This window comes from Triturus cristatus, chromosome 11 (genome assembly GCF_964204655.1).
Source record: "Triturus cristatus chromosome 11, aTriCri1.1, whole genome shotgun sequence".
NCBI lineage: Eukaryota > Metazoa > Chordata > Amphibia > Caudata > Salamandridae > Triturus > Triturus cristatus.
Genome location: NC_140594.1, coordinates 920,055,350 through 920,082,671, shown reverse-complemented (window position 1 = coordinate 920,082,671; position 27,322 = coordinate 920,055,350). Strand labels below are relative to the sequence as shown.

General features: G+C 46.8%; 1 protein-coding gene across 1 annotated transcript in view; it reads left to right on the top strand.

Moving 5' to 3' along the window:
* LOC146785615 (arylacetamide deacetylase-like) overlaps window positions 1-27,322 on the top strand; it is a 398,643-nt gene that overhangs the window by 114,278 nt on the left and 257,043 nt on the right. The window contains exon 2 of the mRNA XM_085634877.1: window positions 24,196-24,418. Within this exon, the coding sequence (XP_085491003.1) occupies window positions 24,196-24,418 (223 nt within the window). The remainder of the gene's footprint in view (window positions 1-24,195; window positions 24,419-27,322) is intronic.

Sequence of the window (27,322 nt, the reverse complement as noted above, 5' to 3'; positions counted from 1 at the left end):
CTATGGAGAGGAAATTGGTTGTGTTGATGTCTCTTTAGTGTTGCTATAGTAGCCAGTAGTTGAAGAATGTTCCCTCTATTTAGAGTATTGCAGTTGTCTTTTGATTCAAACTCTGGGGTAAAGAGTGTAATACTGGAGTGTGTTGGTTGCCAGGCTGGGGTTGCTCTGGGAGAGTGCTCCCCTGTGTATTTCTGACCGAAGGACCAGGGATGCTGCCGAATTCTTCCTTTGTGACTGGGGACCCTAAGCTTTCTGGGGGCAGTAGCCGGAGGAGCATTCTGTGCCGGATACCATGTTTTTGTTCTGATGTTGCGTTGGAAGAGGGTCCAGATTTTCCTCTGTCTTTATTGTTGTCCCGTGGGACTTTCCCTGTGCTGTAGCTGAAGCTAGACTGACCCTGGCATTTTCACTTTCACTTCTTTTGTTATTAGCATTGGTATCTATGCAGGGCTAGAAACTGAGGTCTCAATTGTCATGGTTTTTGTATTGTTAGAAATGGGGGTCTCTAGCTGGCCACTGTCCAAGTAGGGACCCATCTTTCTAATGGTTACACAAGGAGAGGGGGGACTAGGAGCTGAGATTAGAAAAAGGTCCAGTACCCATGCTCCTATAGAATTAAATGTATATACTAGGGGGGTAGATGTTCCTAAGAAGAATGGGAGGGGAGACCAGAAAAGGGTACCAAATACTTCATAATTGGGAGTCAATGAAAGTTAAAGGGGAATTACTCCTTGAGTATTTAGTGCCCTCACACACCCTTGCGGGTGTCATGCTTCATCATAGGGCGTTGCTCCTCGTGGGGGTGGCGCTGCAATCCCTCACGGACCCCGCAGGAGGGCTCTTCGGCGGAGATCTTTTGAGGAGTCGCCGCAGTTGTGCATGCAGTGTGTGGGCCAAAGGAGGAAAGGTGAGTGGGTGTGTTAAAATAACTAAATGGAACCCTGAACCTAAGTTTTTATTCACGGGTCCAAATAGAAGGCTAAAAAATGGGGTGGATACTGGAGTACCTCTTTGGAAAGAATGTAGAGGGTGGATGAGTAACTAGCCGCTGCTCTCAGGATGGTGCTGTGGTGTCAAAAGTATCGCTGAAATGGGGTCAACATGTTTCATGCTCGGTAATGGTCCATAAGGGATCCTATGGCGCTTCGTCAGGACCAGTGTAGTGAGTGAGAGTGTAGTGATGACAGATAGGAAAGGACAGTTTCCAGGAAAAGCCTGTGAACCTGTGGTGCCTTGTTGTAAAGGAGAATGCGTCCAAGCGCTGCAAGGCACTCTGTTCTAGGAGCCTATACCCAACCTGGTCAAAAACAAGGAGGAGAGAAAGGGAAAATAACAAAACATAGAAAATTGTATCAGTTAAGTGGTCGTTTGGTAATCAACAGAGACTGTTTCGATACAACATGAAAAAATGGAAACAATAAAAGTGTGCAGTGTTTGAGATATATGCACACTAACATGCTGTCCAAATGAATCAACCGATAGGAGAGGTGAGATACCTCTGTGCAAATGGTCACCATGCAGGGGGGGATTAATCTTGAGGCAAGTTCAATTCTGAAGAGCCCGGTGATCGTGCCAAGCGTGATGCCATCTGAAGGGACAAACCAGGAGAATGGACCATAAGGACGAACAAAGAAAGATGAACTTAGTAGGCATAGAGCCTACTGTGGTGGCGCTAACAGAGATAGAGGGAGCAATCTTTATAACTAGACGGATACGTTCTAGAATGAAGTGCTTCTCGTGACACACATACACGTTGTATGCTAGTATGTAAAACACACATGATCCGGAAAGGTGCGTTTATGTCGACTAGTCAGGTAAGGTGTGCATTTAAAGACAAACAAACAGAAGCATGCATATGAAATTGCCTACCCCTGAACTCCGGAGGGAGGGCTACATCGGCATCGTCTAGGTAACAGGCCTAGAAACTGAATAGAATGTAATGAAAACATACAGGGTTGGGGAGCGTGGGGAGCAGGTAATGGGTCCTGATAACAAAAAGCGTGTCGCTAAGGACAGCGGGTAAGGTATTGTACTCACATTTGCTCACCTGTCAACGGGATGGAAGACCTACCCTACCTATGTCGCGTGCCGGGAATGAGGAGGGTAAAAATGATGGTCCAAATATACCCGTGACAGTGGGCGCCGGCCGTGTGGTTTGGGTGGGGCATAGTTTCCGCTCGCTACGTAGTGACTGGGTACGGCGCGGGGTCGAGGTATTATGGCGCATGTGCGAAGGTGCATATGGAAGATGACATGGAGTGTTAGTCCAAAAGGGCGGCCATCATAGCCTGCTGTGGTAAAGGGGAACGTAGTGGGGGAACTGATCAAATAGCCGATTCGGGGTTACCAAAGTGGTATGGACACACAGGCAGTATGTAATCTAATCTCAATGAGGTTAGATAGGGGCCGGGGGTTATGGGGGGCGCGCGCCCAAAATAATTACTTCCAGGGTGGCGAGGGAACGAGTGGTAAACGCGCTAGAAATAATTTAAAAGATGTAAAAAAATGGGTGGCCATCTTGTCCCGTAATGTAAGTTGAAATCAAGATGGGCACTTTATTTCACAAGGACACAGTATTCCAGGGTACAAGGGAAAAACATATATATGAAAAAAATATATGGGACAGTAAGAAGGGAGGGCCACTGGCAGCACATGATACATGGAATGTGAAACAGATGTGAAAAAATCAGGGTACCAGACCTTAAAGTATGTAAAATATGCACAGGTGGGGCAAAAGTCATGGAAATATGGCGGGTGCTTGTCAGAAAATAAGTTCGACCCAGGGGATCTCGTCGTTGAGCCCCATGGTGTCGCATTTAAGTTTGTGGACCCAGCGTTTTTCCTGCCTGAACAGGGTTCTTTTGGTCCAGTTAGGGTTTGAATCGATGATGGTCCACTTGATACTGTTTGCAGAGTGTTTTTGTTCTAAGAAGTGGTTGAGTAGTTTGGTGTTGGTCCTGCCCCTTCTGATAGTACTTTTATGTTCACCAATTCCTATTTTGACTGGTCTGGTTGTCATGCCGATGTATCTTTTATTACAGGGGCAAAAGATAGTGTAGACACAGTTGTGGGTGTTACAGTTGGGGTGTCTAGTTTGGCGCCAAGGAGTGGTCAGTCCTAAGTCTATCTGTTTGGAGGTGGAGGTTTCGGAACATGCGGAGCAGGAACCACAGGGGAAATGGCCTAATACAGGTGGTAAGGTCTATAGAGAAGGCTGTCGTGTAAGTTGTGGTTTGGATCTAGTGTGGACAAGGTGGTCCCTAAGATTTTGGGTGCGTTTAAATGCAAATTATGGGGGGGGGGGTGAAAAAGTCCCTAATTTCAGTATGTCCCAATGCTTCCTGATAACTTTCTGTACTTTTTTTTATTAATTGTTTTTTTTATTTTTATTTTAAAGCTTATAACACAACAGTACAGCTGGACATCTGTATTACAGTCATGACACATCAATATATAATTCCATATACATTCCTCTGATTAAAAGGACAATAATCACGGCAATCATAGATTATTCAAAGCTGCTATCGAGTCTAGTGCGTACACCACATCTGAATAACTGTAATAATGCCGATAGGGCTCAGAAGTCCATCGTCCATCAGTAGCAGAACTGAGCATAAGTACCGTATCCTCACACACCCACAAGAGGGGAGACCCCCCACCTAAAATAGGAGAGCTAGTGCATCAAAATCGTCCAAACATCCCACACTCCACTCACGAGCCACCCACAGCACAGACGCTCATGTCCTCCTCCCGTTGCTGAAGAAGGAAGGCCTGCAGCGGACCCCAGATGTCTTTGGGCCTAGAGGCAAGCGGTTGTGTCTCAGCATACACCGAGAGCTGTTCCTGACAGTATAAAAGATCTAGTAACCACTCCTTAAACTTTGGGGCTCGTCCTCTGCCCCATCGGCAGGCCACTCTGCGTTTGGCCAGCAACAAAGCTACCGCACAAAATTTCCTATATTTATTGGGGATTTGTGCAGTATAGCCGAGCAGTGCTATCAATGCATCCCTCGCATGGGTACTGAGGGCCCGATTCACAGAACTAATTTAAGACAAAATCCTAAACTTACTACCATTTTCGTATTCACGGAAGGCACTTACTCATTTTGATATTCACAGAAGACACTTACTCACTTCGGTATTCACAGAAGTTAGGAGTCCTAACTTTAGGACTCCTAAATGCCTTCTGTGAATACCGAAAGTCTTAAAATTAGGATTTTTCTCAGTTTAGGAGTCCTAAAGTTAGGACTCCTAACTTTACTACTACTAAACTGAGAAAAGTCCTAATTTAAAGGCTTTCGGTATTCAGAGAAGGCATTTTGGAGTCCTAAAGTTAGGAGTCCTAACTATACTACTACTAAACTGAGAAAAATCGCTGATAACACCGAAAGGCCTTATCTTGGTGTTTCGGACGTAGCCAACATGCAAGCGGCTCAATCGCAATAGCAAACAGCAATGGAGAGAGCGGGCACCCCTGCCGGGTGCCCCTCGATATGGGGAAAGATGGGGATATATGGCCATTTATAAGCACCTTTGCAGTGGGTTGATAGTACAACAACTGTATCCATGAAATTAATAATTTGGGGAATCCCATCTTCTGTAGCACACCAAATAGATAATCCCACTCCACAGAATCAAAAGCCTTAGTGGCATCTAAAAATATGGCAGCAAGTGGGAAGTCCGGAGCTACATTCTGTATCAGCAAGAACAAAGTATGCAGATTGTGAGTAGTGGCCCGACCAGAACAAAACCAGATTGATCGGGGAGAACAATCCTGTCCATCAGTAGCGCTAAGCGATTAGCCAAGGCCTTGGCCGGTATCTTAGTGTCGCAGTTTAAGAGCGATAGAGGTCTAAAGGAATCGCAGGAGCTGCCGGGTTTGCCCGGCTGCAGCAGTGACGTTATCAATACTTCCCTCATTGAAGTTGGAAGCATACCAACCTCCAGGGACTCCTCGAAGACGTCTTTGAGTACTGGTGCCATAATGTCTATATAACAAAATTCCGCCGGACGGCCATCTAATCCAGATGCCTTCCCATTCTGCAACTACATAATGGCATCCCTAATCTCATCAATCTCAAATGGTGCACTCAGGAATTCCCTCTGTGCATCACCGAGCCAGCATAACTCTAGATCCCCCATGAACTCATCCAATTCCACCATGCCCTGACGCTGCGAGGTGTATAATGTAGCATAGTGCGAGGTGAATGCATCAAGGATTCCAGGAGTATCCCGACAGGTCTGACCCCCAAGTTTTTCTATTTCTAATACCTGCATGGTAAATCAGGGACCCCGTGTAATTTTGGCCAAGGCCCTCCCAGGACGTTCTCCCTCGCCGTACCTACGAGCCACCCAGTATCGTCCTTTAAACGTAACCTCCCTTTCAGCAGTATCTTCATACTCAGATAACTTCTCCCTGAAGTCAGCGTGTATCTGACCTGCTTCCACACGCGCCATTCGATCCTCCAGCCCTTTTAAATCCTGCTCAAGTGTCTTGAGTGTGCACTGTATATCTCGTAGGACACCAAAACTTTTGGAAATACAATACCCCCGGATAGTGGCATTGAAGGCCTCCCAAATAGCCTCTATGCTATCGACTGACCCTTTGTTACGAAGGAAAAAATCCCGGATTTCTTTCCCAAGCTCAGTCTGAAACACTGAATCTACAAGGGCGCGAGGCTGCATCCGCCAAGTAGGTCTGGGCCTGTCATAACCAGGAGGCACAATTGTAAAGCTTACAGGACAGTGATCAGAGAAGGTTCTGGCCAGATGTGCGGCCCCCCGTATGCTATTTCCCAACCCCTTCGATATTAAACAGTAATCGAGCCTAGCTCATGTTCCAGTGCAGGAATTAAAGTGTGTCCCTTCCATCACCTGCGCATGAGTGTGAAGACACCCGTCAATTAAATTTCCCTCCTCCACAATACCCAGTAGCACCTCCCGAGACCTAGTGTAATGACATGGAGCAGGATTGGACCTGTCCTGCAGAGCATTCAAGGCGACATTGAAGTCTCCCCCCAGATAATGTGAGTAGATCCCAGAGCAACAATCTTCCCCCATAAATTAGTAAAGAACTCGGGAGTATCAACATTGGGTCCATAACAATTAGCAATCGTCTCCGAGTCCCTACCCAGCCTCCCCCAGACAACTACGTATCTCCCCTGCGGGTCCTCCAACGTGCCAGCCAGCACAAAAGGTGTCTGTTTTTTAACCAGAATAGCTGTACCACGAGCATATGAGGAATACGAAGAGAAGACCCTAACACACACCCACTTAGATGCAAAGGCGTGAGGGGACCGTGGATTTATATGTGTTTCCTGCAGCAGTGCCACTTGTACCCGCGTGGCCATCCAGATAGGCCAATATCTTCCTGCATTTTCTGGGATCCCCTAACCCCCTAACATTCCAGGATAGGACTTTCAAGACCGGGTCATTCACCTGAGTCGCCATAGCATCCTATTTCACTAGAACGACAACCCTGCAGCATAAAATACTTCCACATACACCTAAAATATGCAGCACTTGCCCTATTACTCTACAGTGTTCGGCATTGTCCAAGCTGAAAAAACACCCCACTCCCCCTCCCCCCACCCACTGAAGCTTCCCAACTATGCCAGTACTAGTCTTCCCACCCCCCCACCCACCCTTCAAGCAACCAATCCAACATACACATCATGCCAAACCCATTCCAATAAGGAACCAGGCAAAAAAAAAATATACAACCAACCCACAATTCACAAAACAACTGGGGACTCCCGTTAGGGGGATAACACTACTAGGTGGCCCACGAGTGCCTCTCACCCACCCAGGAGACCCGCATCACCAAGCAGGTCCCCATGTAGGCAAAAGAGGTGTCCAACTAGTTATTATGTCCATACACTGTCCAAGTGCAGCATCTCCAGCAGAAGTTCCAGCATCTTATGCTGACAGTGGGCCAAACATCATCAGGAGTTCCAGCCAGCCCACGCTGTGGGCACCGCATCTCCTCAAGGCCCACGCTCGCCCCCGCGGGGCCGTCATTCCATATCTTCCATAGACGCCACCGAGGGACCCCCACGCTCAGATGACGCATTCTGCCGCTTTTTTAGTGACTTGAGAAAGTCTTCCACCTGCTTCGGCTTCGTATAGATTGTTTGATTACCCTGGTAAGTGACTCGGAGGCGCTCTGGATACAGTAGGCTGTAATCTATCTGAGCTTGTCTCAGCTTCTGCTTGACTGCGATGAATTTACGTCACTCCTCCTGCACATGCGTGGTAAAATCCGGAAAAATAGTGAAGGTCTCCCCATTGTAGTGCAGTTGTTTTTTCTCTCTGGCCACTCTCAAGACCACATCTCAATCTCTATAATTTAGTAGGCGTGCAATGATGGGCCTAGGCACTGCCCCAAGTGGAGGTTGGGAGCCGAGGGTGCGATGAACTCTCTCCACAATAAAATGGGAAGACAGGGATTCCACCCCTATCACCGCAGAAAGCAGCTGCTCAACGTATGTCTCCATCTGGCCCGTATTCGTACTTTCTGGTATGCCCAGTAAGCGGACATTATTACGGCGACTGCGCGATACAATATCCTCATTCTTAACGGCTATCAGCTTCAGAAGCTTATCCATCTGATTCAGCAGACTTTGCATTTGAGCCGTAGTGTCCTCAGTCTCCGAGATCCTCTGCTCTGCCTCTTTTATCCGAGTTTCATGGCCATCAAGTTTGTGGGCGATAGCATCCATACGACCAGAGAGCCCGTCCATCTTCTCCGCCATCATTGCAAACCCCTGCCGCACCTCAGAGAGAATTGACTGCACGTCGCCGCTAATCTCATCTTCCTTACCATGCGGCGCTTCTGCTGTTCCGCGCTCCGCCTCCGCCATTCGCTGTTGACCGCCCTTCTTTGCCTCAAAAGTGAGCCTCTGTTGGCACACGTCCGATTTTCCCATCTCGCGGCTGGCAGCTAGGGGAGGGCCCAACAGCAAGGATACTCCAGCTAGTGAAGTGGCCCAGTGAACCCACTCACATGCTCTGCCTGGACCACAATCTCCCGGTGTGGGTATGAATCAAGGCTAGTGTCTGTATTGTGTCACTGATAGCCTTTCCCCCACCAATCGTATCAATCAGCGTTGTGCGACCTGATCTGTCCCATGCATCTTATCCTCATCCGTGCCAGCAGGGGTTCAAAGTTCTGGAGAGATGCTCTACACCTCACTACACATCTGAAGCGCTCCCAGTCACTGTCACCAATCCAACCAGGGCGCTCCTTACTCCAGGTTTTCCAGGCGCCCTCCGTCACCCCTTCTCATTCTCACTAAAGTGCCCTGTATACTCGTTCCATGCGCATCTGCAGCAGCTGGGCACCAACGCAGCAAGCCGCCCAAGAAGAGCGATGGCCGACGCAGCGGAGAAGGTAAGGCACGAGGGCCCCTCTCCTCGCAGTGCCCGTCGGCCAACACCAGCCACCCCAGACCGCCACACGCAGCCGCTCAGGAGTGCACTTCTATGCCCCAAATTAGTACGCAGATAATACCTGCAGTCTTCCGCGGGCCATGAAACGGAGGGGAGACTCACTCAGGGCCGACATCCATGTCCGCTACTTCCGTTAATTGCAGCAGTGAGTCCGCGGCCCACCAACCACGTGGGATCTCCGGTGCTCGCGTATCCTTCGCAGCCCCACCGCAACTCCAGGCCCCGTCGAGGATGCTCCCAGCCAGCTGCAACCTGGCCGCCGTCACCTCAACGCTCGTTCTCTCCTGCAAAGCGATTCACCGAAGGTGCGCTAGCTCTGCGCCCTCCGCCTCGCATGTGGTTCTGGAGCACCGCAGCACTGGGACAGAGGATAAATGTAGGATAAGGCAGTCGGACTACGGTAGCCTCACCGACCGGCGGCCATTCCGATCGAGCGCCACCTAGAACCCCAACTTTCTGTACTTTGTTAGAGCTGGGAGTGAATGTTGTGAAACATGTAATCATGTCTGACTCAGCTTTTTCTCTGATCTCGAGGAGTGCTGCCCTCGGATTGTTCCTCGCTCTCTTTTGTGCTTGGTGAATAATGTTCCTAGGATAGTGGCGTTTCTCCAAATTGTCTTTGAGGATAGCTGATTGTTTTTTTAATTCAGTAATGTTTCGCAATTCCTCCGTAAGCGGAGGAATTGACCTACCGGGAGATTATTCCTAAGTGCCCTAGGATGATGGCTGTCATAAGTGAGGAGGCAGTTTCTGTCTGTTGGTTTTCTATAGTTGGTAGTGTGTAGGGAGCCATTGTTCAACAAAATAAGGAGGTCAAGGAAGGGAATCTCATGTCGTGATCTGGTACTGGTGAATCTCAGGAAGGGGTCCAGTGTGTTGATCCAGTTGCAGAATGCGATACAGAGTTCCTCTTCTCCTCTCCAGAACAGAATGATATCATCAATGTAGCATCGCCATAACAATATGTGTTGGTGGAATGGGTTATTGTTACCTTGAATGTGTTGTTTTTCAAAGTGAGCCAAAAACAGTCAGGCCAGACTAGGAGCAAATGTGCTTCCCATGCTGGTACCTTGTATTTGATGAATGAGTTGGGACTTGAATGCAAAGAAGTTTTTTTGACTGCTAGGGAAGCACATTCACAAATCAAAGACACTGGTGTTTCAAAAGGCCAGGGTTCGATGTCTCGCATGGTGTTTTCGAGTACCTCCAGGGTGGCATCCTGAGGAATATTAGTGTACAGGGCTTCCACATCCACGTTGACGAAAAGATCAATATACTGCCAGGTTCCTGAAAATTCTCTGTGAGGTTGAGAACCTCTGTGGTGTCCCTAAGGTAAGAGGGATTTTGACTCACCATGGAGCGTAGGTAAAAGTCGCAGAACTTGCTAAGCGGTTCCAGGATGGAGTCAATGCCTGATACTATCGGGCGGCCTGGTGGGGGATTGACCCCTTTGTGAATATTCGGTAAAGTGTAAAAGTAGGGTATGCGTGGTTCCTCATTGATGAGGAAGTCTGCTTCTTGGCGTGAGATCCAGCCTTCTGCAGAGGCTTCGCTGGTGATGCTCTTGATTCGGGTGATCAGACATTTAGTGGGGTCCTCAGTGATGGGTTCGTAGTATGACCTGTCCGATAGTTGGCGGTAGCATTCTTTATCGTAAGAGTCGATGTCTTGGATAACAATGGCTCCACCCTTGAGAGCAGGTTTCAAAATGATTGACGTTCTGTGATGGTTCTAAGGATGCTCCTTTCTTCCTTCGACAGGTTGTTAAATGGTCTTTTGGGATTTATGGCTTCCACATCTTTCAGGACCGCTTGTTCAAACGTAAGGATCTCATGTGGTGTCATGGCTCCTGTAGGAGTGAATTTCAACTGTTTTCTGAGGCCAGTTTCAGTTGGGGGTGCATCAGGTTTGTCTTGGAAAAAGGACTTGAGTCTAATTTTCTGGAAAAATTGGTATAATACTTGATTAAGTCTGAAGGGATCTTCTGCTGGCGTGGGTACAAAGCAAAAGCCCTTCTCCAGGAGATTGATTTCGCCGTTAGTGAGTTGTCTGGATGACAGATTCACCACTAAGGTCTTTGTCCCCTCATCTGGTTCCGTAATGTCATCGGTTCTTGGTCTTGCCATTGCACCGCCTTGTTGCCTCCTCGTCTTCTGCCTCTTCCTTTGCCCCTCCCTCTGTTGTAAAAAGGGGGGTTCGGGAATTGTTGAAAATGACCACTCCTTGGCGCCAGACTAGACACACCAACTGTAACACCCACAACTGTGTTTACACTATCCTTTGCCCCTGTAATAAAAGATACATCGGCATGACAACCAGACCAGTCAAAATAAGAATTGGTGAACATAAAAGTACTATCAGAAGGGGCAGAAACAACACCAAACTACTCACCCACTTCTTAGAACAAAAACACTCTGCAAACAGTATCAAGTGGACCATCATCGATTCAAACCCTAACTGGACCAAAAGAACCCTGTTCAGGCAGGAACAACGCTGGGTCCACAAACTTAAATGTGACACCACGGGGCTCAACGACAAGATCCTCTGGGTCGAACTTATTTTCTGACAAGCACCCCCCATATTTCCATGACTTTTGCCCCTCCTGTGCATATATTACATACTTTAAGGTCTGGTAACCTGATTTTTTCACATCTGTTTCACATTCCATGTATCATGCGCTGCCAGTGGCCCTCCCTTCTTATTGTCCCATATATTCTTTTCATATAAATTTTTTTCCCTTGTACCCTGGAATACTGTGTCCTTGTGAAATAATGTGCCCATCTAGATTTCAATTTACATTACGGGACAAGATGGCCACCCATTTTTCGCCATTTTTTTACATTATTTCTAGCGCGTTTACCACCCGTTCCCTCACCACCCCGGAAGTAATTATTTTGGGCGCGCGCCCCCCGCGCCCCCCCTGGCTCCTATCTAACCTCATTGAAATTAGATTACATACTGCCTGTGTGTCCATACCACTTTGGTAACCCCGAATCGGCTATTTGATCAGTTCCCCCCACTACGTTACCCTTTACCATAGCAGGCTATGATGTCCGCCCTTTTGGACTAACACTCCATGTCATCTACCATATGCACCTTCGCGCATGCGCCATAATACCTTGACCCCACGCCGCACCCGGTCACTACGTAGCGAGCGGATACTATGCCCCACCCACACCACACAGCCGACGCCCACTGTCATGGGTATATTTGGACCATCATTTTTACCCTCCTCATTCCCGGCATGCGACGTAGGTGGGGTAGGTCTTCCATCCCATTGACAGGCGAGCAAACATGAGTACAATATACCCCTTACCCGCTGTCCTTAGCGACACGCTTTTTGTTTTCAGGACCCATTACCTGCTCACCACGCTCCCCTACCCTGTTTGTTTTCATTACATTCTATTCAGTTTCTCGGCCTGTTACCTAGACGATGCCGATGTAGCCCTCCCTCCAGAGTTCAGGGGTAGGCAATTTCATACGCATGCTTCTGTTTGTTTGTCTTTTAATGCACACCTTACCTGACTAGTCGACATAAACGCACCTTTCGGATCATGTGTGTTTTACATGCCTGCATACAACGCGTATGTGTGTCACGAGAAGCACTTCATTCTAGAACGTATCTGTCTAGTTATAAAGATTGCTCCATCTATCTCTGTTAGCGCGACCAAACTAGGCTCTATGCCTATTAAGTTCATCTTTCTTTGTTCGTCCCTATGTTCCATTCTCCTGGTTTGCCCCTTCAGATGGCATCACGCTTGGCACGATCACCAGGCTCTTCAGAATTGAACTTGTCTCAAGATTATTCCCCTCTGCATGGTGACCATTTGCACAGAGGTATCTCACCTCTCCTAAAGGTCGATTAATTTGGACAGCATGTTAGTGTGCATATATCCCAAACACTGCACACCTTTATTGTTTCCATTTTTTCATGTTGTATCGAAACAGTCTCTGTCAATTTCCAAATGACCACTTAACTGATACAATTTTGTATGTTTTGTTATTTTCCCATTCTCTCCTCCTTGCTTTGGACCAGGTTGGGTATAGGCTCCTAGAAAAAGAGTGCCTTGCAGCGCTTGGACACATTCTCCTTTACAACAAGGTACCACAGGTTCACAGGCTTTCCTGGAATCTGTCCTTTCCTTTCTGTCATCACTACACTCTCACTCACTACACTGGTCCTGATGAAGCACCATAGGATCCCTTATAGACCATTACTGAGCGCGAAACATGATGACCCCCTTTCACTGATACTTTTGACACCACAGCACCATCCAGAGAGCAGCGTCTAGTTACTCATCCGCCCTCTACATTCTTTCCAAAGAGGTGCTCCAGGATCCACCCCATTTTTTAGCCTCTCTATTTGGACCCGTGAATAAAAACTTAGGTTCAGGGTTCCATTTAGTTATTTTAACACACCCACTCACCTTTCCTCCTTTGGCCCACTCACCCGCATGCACAACTGCGGCAACTCCTCAAAAGATCTCCGCCGAAGAGCCCTCCTGCGGGGTCCGTGAGGAACTGCACCGCCACCCCCACGAGGAGCAATGCCCTATGATGAAGCATGACACCTGCAAGGGTGTGTGAGGGCACTAAATACTCAAGGAGTAATTCCCCTTTCACTTTCATTGACTTCTAATTTTGAAGTCTTTGGTACCCTTTTCTGGTCTCCCCCTCCCATTCTTCTTAGGAACAGCTACCCCTCTAGTATGTACTAAGGCTGGGCGTCGTGCTCCGCTTCGCCACGGAGTGCACGTAGCGCTGCCTGCTTCACCGTTTACGAAGTAGGCGTAGCAGGCAGCGCAACGCACACGCTGCTGCGAAGCAGAGCTGTCCGCCGCCCACCCGCCCTCATTTTAAAATAATTTAAAGAATGTAAAAAGTTAATAAATTACCTTCCCTGCAGTGCGGCGTCCCGGGGCTCCCTCTTCCTGCTTGCCGGCAACTTCTTCACACAAATGCGCATGCGCGGACACCCGCGCATGCGCAGGCTGGTATTTTCAAACACAGAATATAAAAATAAACTTCACTAAAAGATGCATTTTAATACTCTGGGCTCAGGCATACTAAATGTGTTTTTCTACCATGTTCTTTGGGTCAGTTAGGAGTATAGAATGTAATAGTCAAACTGCCCATTCTGGCCTATGGAGAACAGGTAGCCTTACAGTAGTGAAAAACGAAATTGGGTGTAATTCACTACCAGGACATGCTACACACATCAGGTCATGTCCTACCTTACACATACAATGCACCCTACCATAAGGGTGACTTGCATGATGCCAAGGGAAGGTTCAGGGGCTGGTAAGTGGGTGCACTTCACAGCCAAGATGGCAGTTCTGAACTGCACACAGACACTGCGGTGGCAGGTCTGAGACACACTTTGCAAGCTGCTTCTGTGGGTGGCGCAAACCAGCGCTGCAGGCCCACCAGCAGCATTTGGTTTACCAGCCCTGGGCACACACAGGCCACGCTACTAGGGACTAACAGGTAAACCAAATAAGCCAATCACAGAGATACCAATTCACATGTCATATTTACAAAGGGAGAGTATATGCACTTTAGTACTGATCAGCAGTGGTAAAGTGCCCAGAGTAATAAAGCCAACAAAAACAGGTTAGGAAAAATCCAGGAGTAAGGCAAAAAACTGAGGGATGACCCTGCAAAAAGGGCCATTTCCAACATGTATTATGATAGATTCACTGTGTTTATAGTGGGGCTAATTTGGAAGTTCCCTTGTCCCATGTGTGGGCCCTATTTTCCATCAGGTGTTTGTTTTGTGCTCTCACCTGTCTGTATTCCTGTATAACAGGTGTTCTTCCTATCGTCTGATGTTGATGGGTCTCGGCCGTGAATATTATGCCAGTTGAGCGTAATGGATTCTGTGTTGTCGGTGACTGATGTATAAGTTAGACTGCCCAAAGCCTCCGCAGCAGCCCAGCTGGGAGCTGTTTTTGGTTATTTGGGAGTCCGAGTTATAGCTTCCGAAGTTTCAGTTGACTGATTGGTTATTTTCAGTTTTGTTGTCATCTGAGGCTGTTTGTTAGTGACAAAGAGGGGATAAACTGATACATGACTGTGGATGGTTGTTTTGTTGCGGACTTTTCTCCGGATTTGACATTGTTGTTTGAAGTTTTGACCTGTCGTTGGTTCCTTATGTGGTTGTGTTGGAGCTGTGTCATTGTCCCCCCCCCGGATAGCTTGCAGGTTTTGAAAGGGTAGGGCCTTCAGCTGCGGATTCCTTTATGGTTGACTTCTTAGGTGCTTCTTTTTCTAGAGTAACAATATTTTTTTTGTCGTTTGATTCCTTTTGTAAACCCTCTAGCAGTGTGGACAAGATAGGGGGGAGTGAGGATAATTTGTTGATGATGGGTTCGCAGCTACCGGTCAGTTTGGCCTCCTATTGGGCTCTACTGATTAGTGAGTTTAATTGCCCCAGATTTTTATCCATCCCCCCTACAAACAGAGCCAGATTATCGAGTAGCGTCAGTTGCAGGTCCATTTTGTCTGACTGATATTACAGGGAATCAACTGTTCTTTGCATGGTGTTTAATAAGGTATCCCAAGCGTTGGATGATCGGCTCGACGAGTCTGTGATGTAGGTTGTGGTCCTGTGGCTACATGGTGTTGTGCTGTTTAGAGGTTTACGAACGTGGCCTTGTTCTATGCATATGCTATCTGTGTGTGGGGCCAGGTCTTTTGGGGAGTCCAAGGTGTAAGATGCAACTAAATTGGCCCACTCCTGGGACCCTAGATATGAGAAGGCTTCGTGCTCGCTTCCCTGGGCTTCAAGGGCCTCTATGCCCCCCTCCATCGTGACTTCAGAATGATCCATAACAGCCATATTAGTTTGCAGCTGTGTGAGCCAGTCTGTGGTGTACTTATGGGGATGTGATGAAGATGGTGAATATGTGTGTCATTCACCAGAAGTGCCGTGTTTTAGCCCCTTCACCAATCCAGCTAGTTCCGGTGCAGTGAGTTGAGCTTCAGCACGTTCATAGGGGATCTGTGATTTAGCCCCCGAATTTGTGGAGGCTTGGGCTTTTTCCCCGTCCTGGTTCCTGCTGGATAGGAGGGATAAGTGGGCAGGTGAGCCCAAACTGTGGGGTGATTGCCTAGGGAGTGAGCAGGTGGTAACTTGAATTGGAGAGTTGACCCTTTCTTCCTTTGCTCTCCTATGTTGAATGTCAATACTAGGTTTAGTTAGGACAGATTGCTTCTCCAATGATTGTGGAGCTGTCGTAAGTTGGTCAGAAGGTGATAATTCGCTAGGTTGTGGGACAGCCGGTTGGGTGATTGGTTGGATAGGGAAAATAGGGCCCTAGAGGCCTTGAATTGCACAGCTTGCGGAGAAAATGAAGGAACATGCATCGTTGAGGAAGTAGAATTTGGAGTAGATTTTGGGTTGGAAAAGTTGTGGTGTAGGCATCCCCCTGGGGAAGCTACTGCTGTCGAGGTTCCCTGGTGGCTTGCGCGATGCACCCTGCAGTGCTGGAGGGGTTACATCGACTAGATCTTTGGAGGTGGTCACCTGGTCAAATTTAGTTGCCCTGGTTTTCCTTTTACGTTTGGCTCCCTGTAGTGGGGGAAGAGGTTAGTCACTTTTCGTTCCTGACCTCATAGCAGTGGTCACCCTATTTCCTCCTGTGGTCTGTGGGCTGTGGGTGCTATACCAACTTTTGTTGAAGGCGTTCCTGGCTGGCTGGATAGCTTGCAAGTTGAGTAAACAGTGGGCGGGTGTTTGGAGTTTGGTGGTCCAGTATGCACTGAGGAGAACCGAATGGTTGGGGAACTCCCTTTGGTGCCCTTGCCAAGACCTTTAGCCGAGATGCTGGATCCTTAATAGAGTTGTATGCATAGTGGGTCTTGCTGGCCTGTGAACCGGAGAAATAGAGTTGTTTAGTGTGGGGGTTGAGTGAAAGAAAGTTATCTCCCAGAGACAGCCTGAAACTTGGTCACCACTCCTTCCCCACTCACTGGGCTCCCCAAGCACTGAGCTTCCGTTGAATGCTGCTGCTTGTAACCTCCTGCCTCCTTAGATGCGCTGTGTCCCTCGAGGAGAATTTGATTCATGGAGGGGTTCAAGAGGACACCACCCCCTGCAGTGGTGCTGAACCTGCTGCTACTGGTTTAGGTGATTCTGTTCCTGAGGAATGTTGGGGGTAGCAGGTCTGCAATAAGGATGGGAGGAATCATCTGGAGGAGAAGTCAGACTGCTGGGGAAGCCAAAGAGGCAGAAGAGGCCTCTGTCCAGTCACTAGCTGAACCGCCTCCGTGGGACTTCTGGGGCAGCTCACTTAGCGGCAGCTGAGTACAGCTGCGCTCTCACCCAAACACCCCCAACTGTCTTCTTACAATTTAAGCTTGGCCATTGTGCTGCATTGTCTTGGAGGTGAGAAGTGCAGTAATCAGGGGGCCAGATCTCTTCAGGGGATATCAATGTGTGTTGACTAGATGGCGTCGTAGGCTGTAGGTGTGGGTTGCTAGCTACTGTGCAGCACAGGGCTTGTGTTCTCTGCCCAACTGGCAGGCCGCCAAGCCGCTGGCCTGTCACCTGCTGCCCACATACCCTTGCACCTACCCCTCTGCAAATGAAGCAGGGGTGTCTGGGGTTGGTTGGTAGTGGGTATAAGCTGGCAACAGTGGTGGTGGCGATGATCCCAGCTCTCAGTTCTCCGCTGTCGGAAGCAGCTGCGGCGTTCTCTGCTCTCTCGCGTGACAGGATGCACATATTACCAAACCATACCTCGGGAAAGTTATAGCAGCATCTGGTGGATTAATTTCTTTCTAGTCCCAGAGAGCTGGCTGAGACAGCTGATGAGTGAGTAAGAATAAGAGTGCCCAAGAAGTCCCAGGGAGTGACTCAGAAACGGGGGGACGGCCTACAAAAAACAAAGGAGGGAGGCAGTAAGCTCACCAACGAGACTCACCAGTAACCCAGAACCCTAAAAAGGAGGAGATAAACCCCACACAACCCTGGCAAGCAGAGGAAGTAGGGACCTAGGGCTTAAAACTTAAAAACCTGTTTGAGTGCAGGTTCTGTTTTGACTGTCAATGGCCAGGACACCACAGATGTGACCTAGCCTGTCCTAAAAATGTTGTTAGCACTAGGCTGTACAGTGTAGACATATGGGAGCACACCTCAGATGAGGAGGTTCTTTTAGCATTTATCTGGGAGAAGGGTCCATATGGTAAGTTGGTGATCCCTAATGTTGGTATTAGGCACTTCCACCTCATTCAGGTGATCTGGATTCCTACCACTGGCCTGAGAGACACATGTGCCAATCTAACCATATGGTTGACAGGTTGGTGTCCCCAGATCAGCATGAGACAGGAAAGACAAGCTGAGTAAGGGTAGTCTCTGTGGAGGTTGTATTTAGACCTGTAGCCATAGTGCCCCTAGAAAGGGAGGGTATACTTAGCTGGCAGTAGGTTGCTAGCCAGTTCTGACCTCTCCATAGATGGTATTTTAGATGTTTTAAATCCCAGAGTTTGGTCTGATCTCAGATGGGGATTCTGGGGAGCCAGTCCCTACAGTTAGGAGACTGGGGTCCCAAAAGAAAGGGAAAAAGAAAAGGAAAGGAAAAAAATGTAAGCCACTCTTAAATAGAGATCCAGTAATGCTAAGGACCTTCTAACCCAGTAAGGAGGAAGCTCGGAGTTGGCACTCGTATGGCTTCTCCTTACCACAAAGAAGCCTTGAGCAGTCAGGCAGCTGATCAGAAGCAGAATATCACCCCTGCACTGACAAAAGGGAGAGTGGAAAAAGGGTGTCTGCCACAGGATTTGGTAGCCCCCCTACTCTACTGGCAGCACCCTACATGGCATGGGAGGCAGACACCAAAGTCAAAATCAAGTTAGGCCTCCTAACCCTGCTGGTCATGGTGTGGTTGCTCAAGTGTTGGGTGACCTTTGAGGGTAAGCTAGGTTCTGCCCTAGCAAAAATAGGGATAGAAGATATGAGCACCTCACTACCCAAAGTGAAAGAGGAAGAAGAAAACAACATAGCTGTATTGAAGCTTCAGTTAAGAATTGATCCTATTACTGTTGAGATGGGTCACCCGCCCTGAGGGAGGGACGTTAACAGGAGAAAGTAAGGAAGAGGAGCTTCTGCTATAGTACAGTCTGTTCTCTCTACTATCTTTCTCATCTGACAGACCTGGAAACTCTCCCAGTGTTGGGCTGGGTCTCCTGGGATGTTGGCTGGGGAAAGCGGGGTTGTGTAAGAAAACAGGACTGTTTGACGATGTTCCTTAACTTTCTGCCCCCATTTGGGCTACTAGATGCTGGTTTTCGACCCTCATAGTGCACTGAAGCCTGCTAACTAGACTCCAGTACCAGGGCTCTCTCCCTAAAAGTGACATGTGTAATTGGCATCCCCAATTGACACAGACCATACCTCCCTTATAAGTCTCTTGTAGGTGGTATTGTGGCACTCATGGCATGGGTGGTACAGGGGTACTCCATGCCTGCAGCGCAAGTTGTGCCAACTTGAGTGACCCAGGTAAATAGATGACAGCAGATTTGCCATTGCAGACTGCAGGAACAGTGTTCACTGCTCCATTTCGACTTTCTCCTCACCATGCGTGAGAGGGTCTCAGCACTGCTTTTAAGTATATGCCAGTCACCTGTATGAAAGGTCGCTTGCATCCAGGAGGCAGCATGCAGTGTTTTAGGATCGTAGACATGTAAGTGCAAGATTACATATCTCTATAGTCACTTTACCATAAAAGCAAAGTGTAAGTAATAGGTGGTCCATAGGATAACATGGGACTTGAACCCAGGCAGACACAGATTGCTAGGTCACTCATGGTACCAACTAAATATGGTGAGTTTGATGTCTGTCCTCTGACATAAATCTGGTGTCACAGAAAAGCTGGCATACACCCAGGTGGCTATCCAGGTGTGGCCCACCTGTTTACCCTAACTGACGTGATTTGGCTGGCAGGCCCAGGATTTCCCATCCCAGCGGCCACCAAAAAGGCTTCTGACCTCTTGCCAGGCCTTGTGCGCACTCCCAGGAGTCAGAACAAAGGTTTGAACAGGAAGGAGGACATGCCTCCTTCCTCCCAAGAGGGCTGGTGAAGTGGCACATCAGAGTGGTGAGCTTCAAAGACTGCACTGCCGCCGACATCTGGTCTGGCCCCCTGAGGAGAACATATCCTTCCCCTTGCCCCAGCGTACTTGGACCCCAGGTGGGAAAATAGGTGTGCAATGAAGTATTTACCTCCAAGAAGGCTGGCCTCACAAATTCAGAGTGGGCAGCCTGATCTGCACATTTAAAGTTGATTTCTGCCTTCTTTAGGAGGGCAGAAATAGTGGGCTCTGGGTAGAAAATGTGACCTACACTACCACATGTGGACACCTGAGGGGCAGATTAGCTTTAATGGACTAGCTGACCATTGGCTACTAGCACCCTTACCCCTACCTCCCTTAAATCCAGTATTTAAGGAGCCCCCATGGCACCAGAACATTTTCACTGACAACAAGGCTTGCACAAACAAAAGGAAAGATACTCTGAGCCTGTGGCAACATTGATTGGAACTGTGTGATCAACTTAACCATTGGGCTAAGTTGCGCGGTATAAGTCTGATTTCATTTCATTTCATTCATTTCATTTCATTGTCATTGGTGTCATTGGTGAAAACTTGACACTCCCTGGCAGAGAGATCCGTGTAGAAGCCAGAAGCACCCTCAGACTCCCCCGGGCAGTTGGGACTAGACCCTGCAAAGCACAGGTAAAAAAACACTCAGGAACCAAAGAATCTGTGGCTATCGGGCCCTCAGAGTGATGGCATAAAGTGAAATGCTGTAGTGCATTAAGGGAGTCGTAGTCTGCCTTTCACCAACATTTCAACCTACTACCGCACTATCCTGGACCTCTGGACATTGAAGTAACTTTATGTTACTTTTACCACTACCAAGGCTTGTTGTTCCCCAGTCCGGTAACCAACCACTTAACGCAATGCTACATTAAGAGGGTATTCCAAAACACCTGCGATTGACATAGGCAATGACCCTGCTTTTGTGACCCCTTTCTGGCAATTGCTCTGTGGGAAATACAGCTTTACCTCAGGTCCCATTTGGTAGAAATGACATCCAGGACACCAATGCATCTGGGCTCCAGGGGCCAGTTAAAATTGAACTGAATGCTGTGACCTGGTCCTGGGACCCCCACCACCTCTCCCCTGCTAAGAAATCGACTTTTACTAGTAGTTTTTGCCATTGACCACAATGTTAAATGGCAGCTGTGAAATTCCCCTATTTTCCATGTTTTGAAAATTCATACCTCTATTTATGTGCATGTTAAAAGGTTCACTTTGGTATTTGAATTCATATAAAAAAAGGCTCTATTTTTATAAATTGGTTTTGAATTTCTACTGAATCGTCTCCATTATGTATGAATCATAATGGTACTTTAAAATGCTTAACATATGTTCCTCCAGTAAAGTCTGGACTGCTCTTTGCCACATTGCCAGTACTCAGCCAGGGATTTATTGTTGTGAATCCAAGGATCATCTTTGAGGCATTATTATGACATAAATACCAATGATTCCAGATGATGAAACAGCTGCATTGCAATAAACGTCACCCCACCCTGTCACTTATGGTGGTAAAATTACAACCAGTTGTTAATGTGTTGCTTTCAATTGCAGCGGCGGCTGCTATGGAACATGGTGGTTGGATAGGGGTGTTGAAAAAAAAAATCACTTACCTGTGAACAGCCGCCACCTCGCCTCCATCCTCTTCTCTTCCTGACTCCTGCCAGCGTGGGAGCACGCAGGCTCCCAGACTCCCCATAGTAATCAGAACGCTGCTGTCCTGCATTGTCAGCATTCCGTCCATCATTTGTTTGTTGTAACGCTTTTCGCCCTAAGTGGGATGGGTATTCCCAGACGTGGGACCCGTGCTCACTACACCACTGGAGTCAAGCTATCCTGGCTGATGACGGCTGATAGCCAGAAACCGGTCCTAGGATGCTTGATTCCGGTCCAGGGAAGACATGGCTTGGCAGTTCGGGCTGGACTGTTCCCATGAGGCACAGGGTCAAGACTGATTTGCATATGGCCATGTCTAAACTGGGGTGGCGTAGTGGGAAAAAGAACGATGGATTTAACCCAGATCTCTTGACTGGGGGAGAATGTCTGCATTGTCAGCATTCCGTCCATCATTTGTTTGTTGTAACGCTTTTCGCCCTAAGTGGGATGGGTATTCCCAGACGTGGGACCCGTGCTCACTACGCCACTGGAGTCAAGCTATCCTGGCTGATGACGGCTGATAGCCAGAAACCGGTCCTAGGATCCTTGATTCCGGTCCAGGGAAGACATGGCTTGGCAGTTTGGGCTGGACTGTTCCCATGAGGCACAGGGTCAAGACTGATTTGCATATGGCCATATCTAAACTGGGGTGGCGTAGTGGGCAAAAGAACGATGGATTTAACCCAGATCTCTTGACTGGGGGAGAATGTCTGCATTGTCAGCATTCCGTCCATCATTTGTTTGTTGTAACGCTTTTCGCCCTAAGTGGGATGGGTATTCCCAGACGTGGGACCCGTGCTCACTACGCCACTGGAGTCAAGCTATCCTGGCTGATGACGGCTGATAGCCAGAAACCGGTCCTAGGATGCTTGATTCCGGTCCAGGGAAGACATGGCTTGGCAGTTCGGGCTGGACTGTTCCCATGAGGCACAGGGTCAAGACTGATTTGCATATGGCCATGTCTAAACTGGGGTGGCGTAGTGGGCAAAAGAACGATGGATTTAACCCAGATCTCTTGACTGGGGGAGAATGTCTGCATTGTCAGCATTCCGTCCATCATTAGTTTGTTGTGTCACTAGCATGACAGCAGCGTCGTGATTGGTCTGAGAGGCCTGTTTGGGTGCTCTGCCAGCATCTGGGAGACTGGGACAGTTCTCCAAACCAGCTATGCAACACAGCCAGGTGGAGAAATGCTAATTGCGCATGTCTGTTTGGCCACTTATAGTGTACCAACCACTCCTCCTCGCTGTGAACCCCAGTCCCGCCCCCCGTTAACCTGGATCCATAGTCCATACTAGAATTTAAATTTTTATAACTTTGTGTTATTATCATTTTAGTTTTCCTTGTCTACACCGCTGAGAGAGCAGTGGGGGCGACGCTCCTCCACCTTAGCGGAGGAGCCGCCGCTGTTCAATTGTAATTGTATTACTGTCAGTGAGTAGTAATTGAATTACCAAATAAAATTCTGCTCAGAAATTATAACATTTATCGTACGGATATAGAGCTTTACTTTTATGCAACTTTTTTTTATTTTACTTTTGGTTAGTAAGCTTGAAGCTTTAAGCCAAGGGTTTTTTGTCATGCAGGACAAAATCTCAGCTCCTGAAACGGAAATGCAATTTTGGTCAAAGCTCTTTTTAATACATGATGGTGTATGTAATATCCGGTGATATTCCTGCAACAGCTGAATGTATGGAAGTATGTGTTCCACGTGGTGTCTATGTTATTGCTAGGGGGGTCGCTCCAGATGTTTACCCATCACGAGAAGGATGGCATATTTCCCCTACACTCTGTTTCAATCCCACCAAAAATGTGATTCCAATTTAGGCCTGAATAGGATTTAGGTGAACATATGTGCAGAGATTCTGGGTAGCTGAGATTAGAATTTCGGGCCAGTGTATCTGCACATATCACTTGCTGTAACTGTGTTTTCCTGAGGTTCAAGCGAGGGGGGCGGGGGCAGGTAAAAGGAATCGCCTGCAAGGTGATCATTTTACCTGCTAGATTTTTGGGCCAGTAAAATTGTGTTGTTGTTCCTTCACCTTGTGAATGCAGGTGAGTTAACAACAGCCAACTCATGATGTGCCTCAGTGCTGAGCTTGTCTGACAAAGGTTTCCTCCAGTATAACCCCTTCTACTAGCATAAATATCTGTGGGAACCACACACATCTCTGAAGTTGTTCAAGACATACTTCATCAACGTGGTCTATACGGTGCACATTTTGTGCTGTTTTTGTATTTGTGGACATGTAAGAGAAACTTATAGATGAATATTTAAGAACATTGATGTTATAATGTTAATTTCAAGCACCATGCTCCTTTTTCACATGTTAGCACCTGTACATTTGATTTCAGCGGATCTTCACTGGTGGTCCACGACGTCTACTCAGAGGTTCGTGACTATGTTGAAAATTAAATATTATTAGTAGATTAATACTGTATATATCAATAGAGAGGCAAAATTAAATTTAAATTAATTTGAAATTGGAGGCTAAAAATTAAGTTGATATCATTAGTTTGATGGAAGCAGTGTAAGTACAACAACACATTTAATATGGATGATGTGTGTCCTCAATTAAAGTACTGACCAAAAGAGAGAATGTATTAGAAGCAAAAGAGAACATGCGATTCAACATTCTAGAATTAAACACCGAATTTACAAAAGCTCCATTCTTCCCATTAAAATTAATATTTAGATATTTCCATTTGTGTTTCTATATTTGTTTTTGAACAAAATAAAATCCACCAATAAACCAACAAATAGGCTGAGGTGTACTTACCGCAGGCAGCTTTGTATGTGAATAATGATAAAACTCTAAAAATTCATGTATGGAACTAAAAAAACAGTAACATTGTTATTCTATTGGGAAAATCCTAATACGTCATCATAAAACTTGTCTTGTACATATGTTAAACTATTACAATTCACGTTATTGTATTTGTTGCATAATATTGATTTACTTCAAGATTACAATTATTTTCTCCCTAGGTTGAATTTTCTGAGATGACTGGGATATCACAGTACGTGGACATTATGGCTATCCTCATATCTTCTGGAAAGGCTCAACCAAAGTCAGATGAAAATGTTACAGTGACTGAGGAAATATTTAATAAAGTTCCGGTTTGGTTATATGTTCCAAAAAAGTCATCAACTACACGAAGGAGAGCAGTGATTTATATCCATGGAGGTGGTGGGTCCATGGGAAGCCCGGGTAAGTAATAGCATTTCAGGAAAAAAAATACAATTCCTAAGGAAAATAGTGTAATATTGCATTTCTCATGTAATATCTATTAGAGTGAAGCACAAATATTCTCTACTGATTTGATTACATGTGTTATTTTCGACATCAATATAAATTCTGACAGGAGTATACATACTCCATTATTCGCCTTAGGGAACACCCATGCATGACAGTAGTCTGGACAGGTGTGCTTGCACATGGACTTCATGATGTGCACACCAGGGCTGGTCAACCCATTAATAACATTTTTAATGATCTCTCAATGAGCTGATAGCGGTTGTACATTCTCTACCAGACAGCCTCAAGTACTTCCGTGACTCAATAAGTGTGTGCCAAAGACTGCTGATCTAGCACAGGCACTCAAGGGGCGTTCAGGGCCAGATACAGAAGTGCAATAAAGAAGAACATAAACAAGGCAAGGGGCATTTTCCATCTGTGTCCCTAGGATTTGGAAGAACAGATCCTTATCCATGAGGACTGCCCCAATCTTTTTTCCCATTTAGGAATGAGATGAATACATGGGAAGCCTCCTGCCAGTGGCAGCTGCCAGCTACCGAGAGTGGTGAGGCGGGAAAACACCTGCTGGGAACACAAAACATACTACACTAAACACAAAACATACATTAAAAAAACACTTACCTGACCACGCTCTTCACTACAGACATGATCTTCGACTTTCCTGCAGCATGGGACCAGCAGACTTGCTTAACCAAACACGGCGCTGACCTGCGGCACCAGGATTGGATGGAGCATCCTGGCTGGATGCTCCTTCAGGCCTTTTAGGCCTGTGCTTGGTCTCCACCCAGCTATCTAAGACAGCTAGGTGTGGAGCTTCAAAGTGCACAGGTCACTTTGGATGGCGAAAGACAGCCGTCCAAAGTGACATGTGCACTTTGGATCATCCAGCCTACGACTGCTCCTGTCTTCTGCTGCCAATCGGCAGTAGAGGACACACCCTCTATGTCTCTGAGCTCGGAGCAGGCTGGCTACTACAGCGTGCAGCTAGGTAAAAATTGAAAAAAGGGCAACAAAATCTTTTCATTGCCATTTTATTTTGTTCTGCGCATATCGCAGCAGGCAGGGGGCGATGTTTCCCTGCGCAAGCGAAGAAACCGCCACTGCCTCCTGCATATCGAAGCTAAAATATCAAGGAATGCAAATATAGAGGTCAAAATATCAAACTCAAAATATCTAAAGGTAAGTATAAATCTTCAACACCCAACTCCACGTACCTTGACAAAATACAGATTTTGATTGTAGTTAAAAGTGGAGTTAGGAACAGTAAATCTAAACTTATGCGCTTTCCTAAAAACGCGCGTCGGCGTTTTGGTCTCTGTTGGAAATAATCTGTGAGACCATCTTCAGGACACATAATTTGTTAAAATATCCAAGACCCTTAGTCAGTGAGTCAAAATTTATAATGATGCAATAATTTCTTTTTGTCTGAAGTATGGCATATATTCAATTAAATATTACTTATCCTCTCCTAGGAAAATATGTGGAAGTTACTCCTTTCCACATCAGTCACCACAATGTCTACTAACGGTCTCGTGCACCGTTCTGCTACAGTAAGACAGAGACTGAAACGCCAATGCTTCACTCACTTTCCTTTTAGTTGTTGTTCTAATTAATTCAGAGATGTAGTTCCTATCTGTAGGATAGTCTCACTTTGTGATGTTAAATGAAGTGAGTATTGGGACATTGATGACTAGTTGACTTTCATTTATAATAATCATAATATCTGTTGTCTATGTTAGATGAGGATTTTGCTTTAAACCCTTACAATATATTTTGTGTTTTGACATAAAATCAAACAGAAGAAATACACCTGGCTAACTGTATTTATTTCAACAGATACATAGATGCATATATTGCTTGAATTGATTTGCCATTTGACGATGAGACATCTGAAATAAATGAGAAATTGAAACCCACCTGCCTAAAAAGTAAATCCCTTGTAGGCACCATTAACTGACTAACTTTTAGAAAGTTGGCATATTCCTGCCCAAACTAATTATTACCTGCAGCCTGTTTCTGGCTCACATGACTGGGTGTAGTTGGCAGTTGGACAATGTTTAATACTCCCATACAGTCACAAAATAGAGGGATTAGGTGTGCCTGGATGGGCCATCAACTGACAGTATGGGGATGGATCTGGAAACAGCCACAGATGCAACTAAATAAGCTTTGCCCTGCCTTCACACAAAGGACTTGTCTCTCTTGCATTGTTCATGCAGCCAGCTTGGAGCCTGGGTAGGGGAGTCAGGAAACCTCAAACACTTCAAGGGGAATTTTCTAGAAACCAGCAGCAACGGTGGCAGCATTACCCTTGTGTCCACTGGAGAAAAGAGAGCCCACACCCCAAAAGGATATAGGGCCTAACGTTGTTGTGGGAGATAATATAGACAACTGGTTTGAGGCCTATGAGGTTGCCCTAGAGATACATAGGGTCTTTGGAGATGATTAGAGGCTGTCCTCTGAAGGTCCATTCCTCATGAGGGGAGGGATGCCTTGGTATCTTTAGGGAAAGGAAATAGGATGAAGTATCCTCTCAAAAAGAAGACCCTGACCAGGAAATATGAGTTCACCCAAGAGAGGTATAGGCAGACGTTCAAGTACAGCCAGAAATTGCCCAATAGATTTCGATGGATTGTGTTGGTCATTTTTGCAAGGAACTGGATGGTGGGGGAGGGAAAGTGAAGTGAGTGATTGCAAGGGTCTTTACAAGTTGATTGTAGAGAGTACATATTTAGTCTTAACTTTACAGATTTGTACTAACACCTTGTGGATCGTAAGCACTATGACCCCAGAGAGCTTGCTAAGGATTTGGATTGCTGAATCAGAGTCAGGGTCCACAAGAAGGTACCTGGGAGT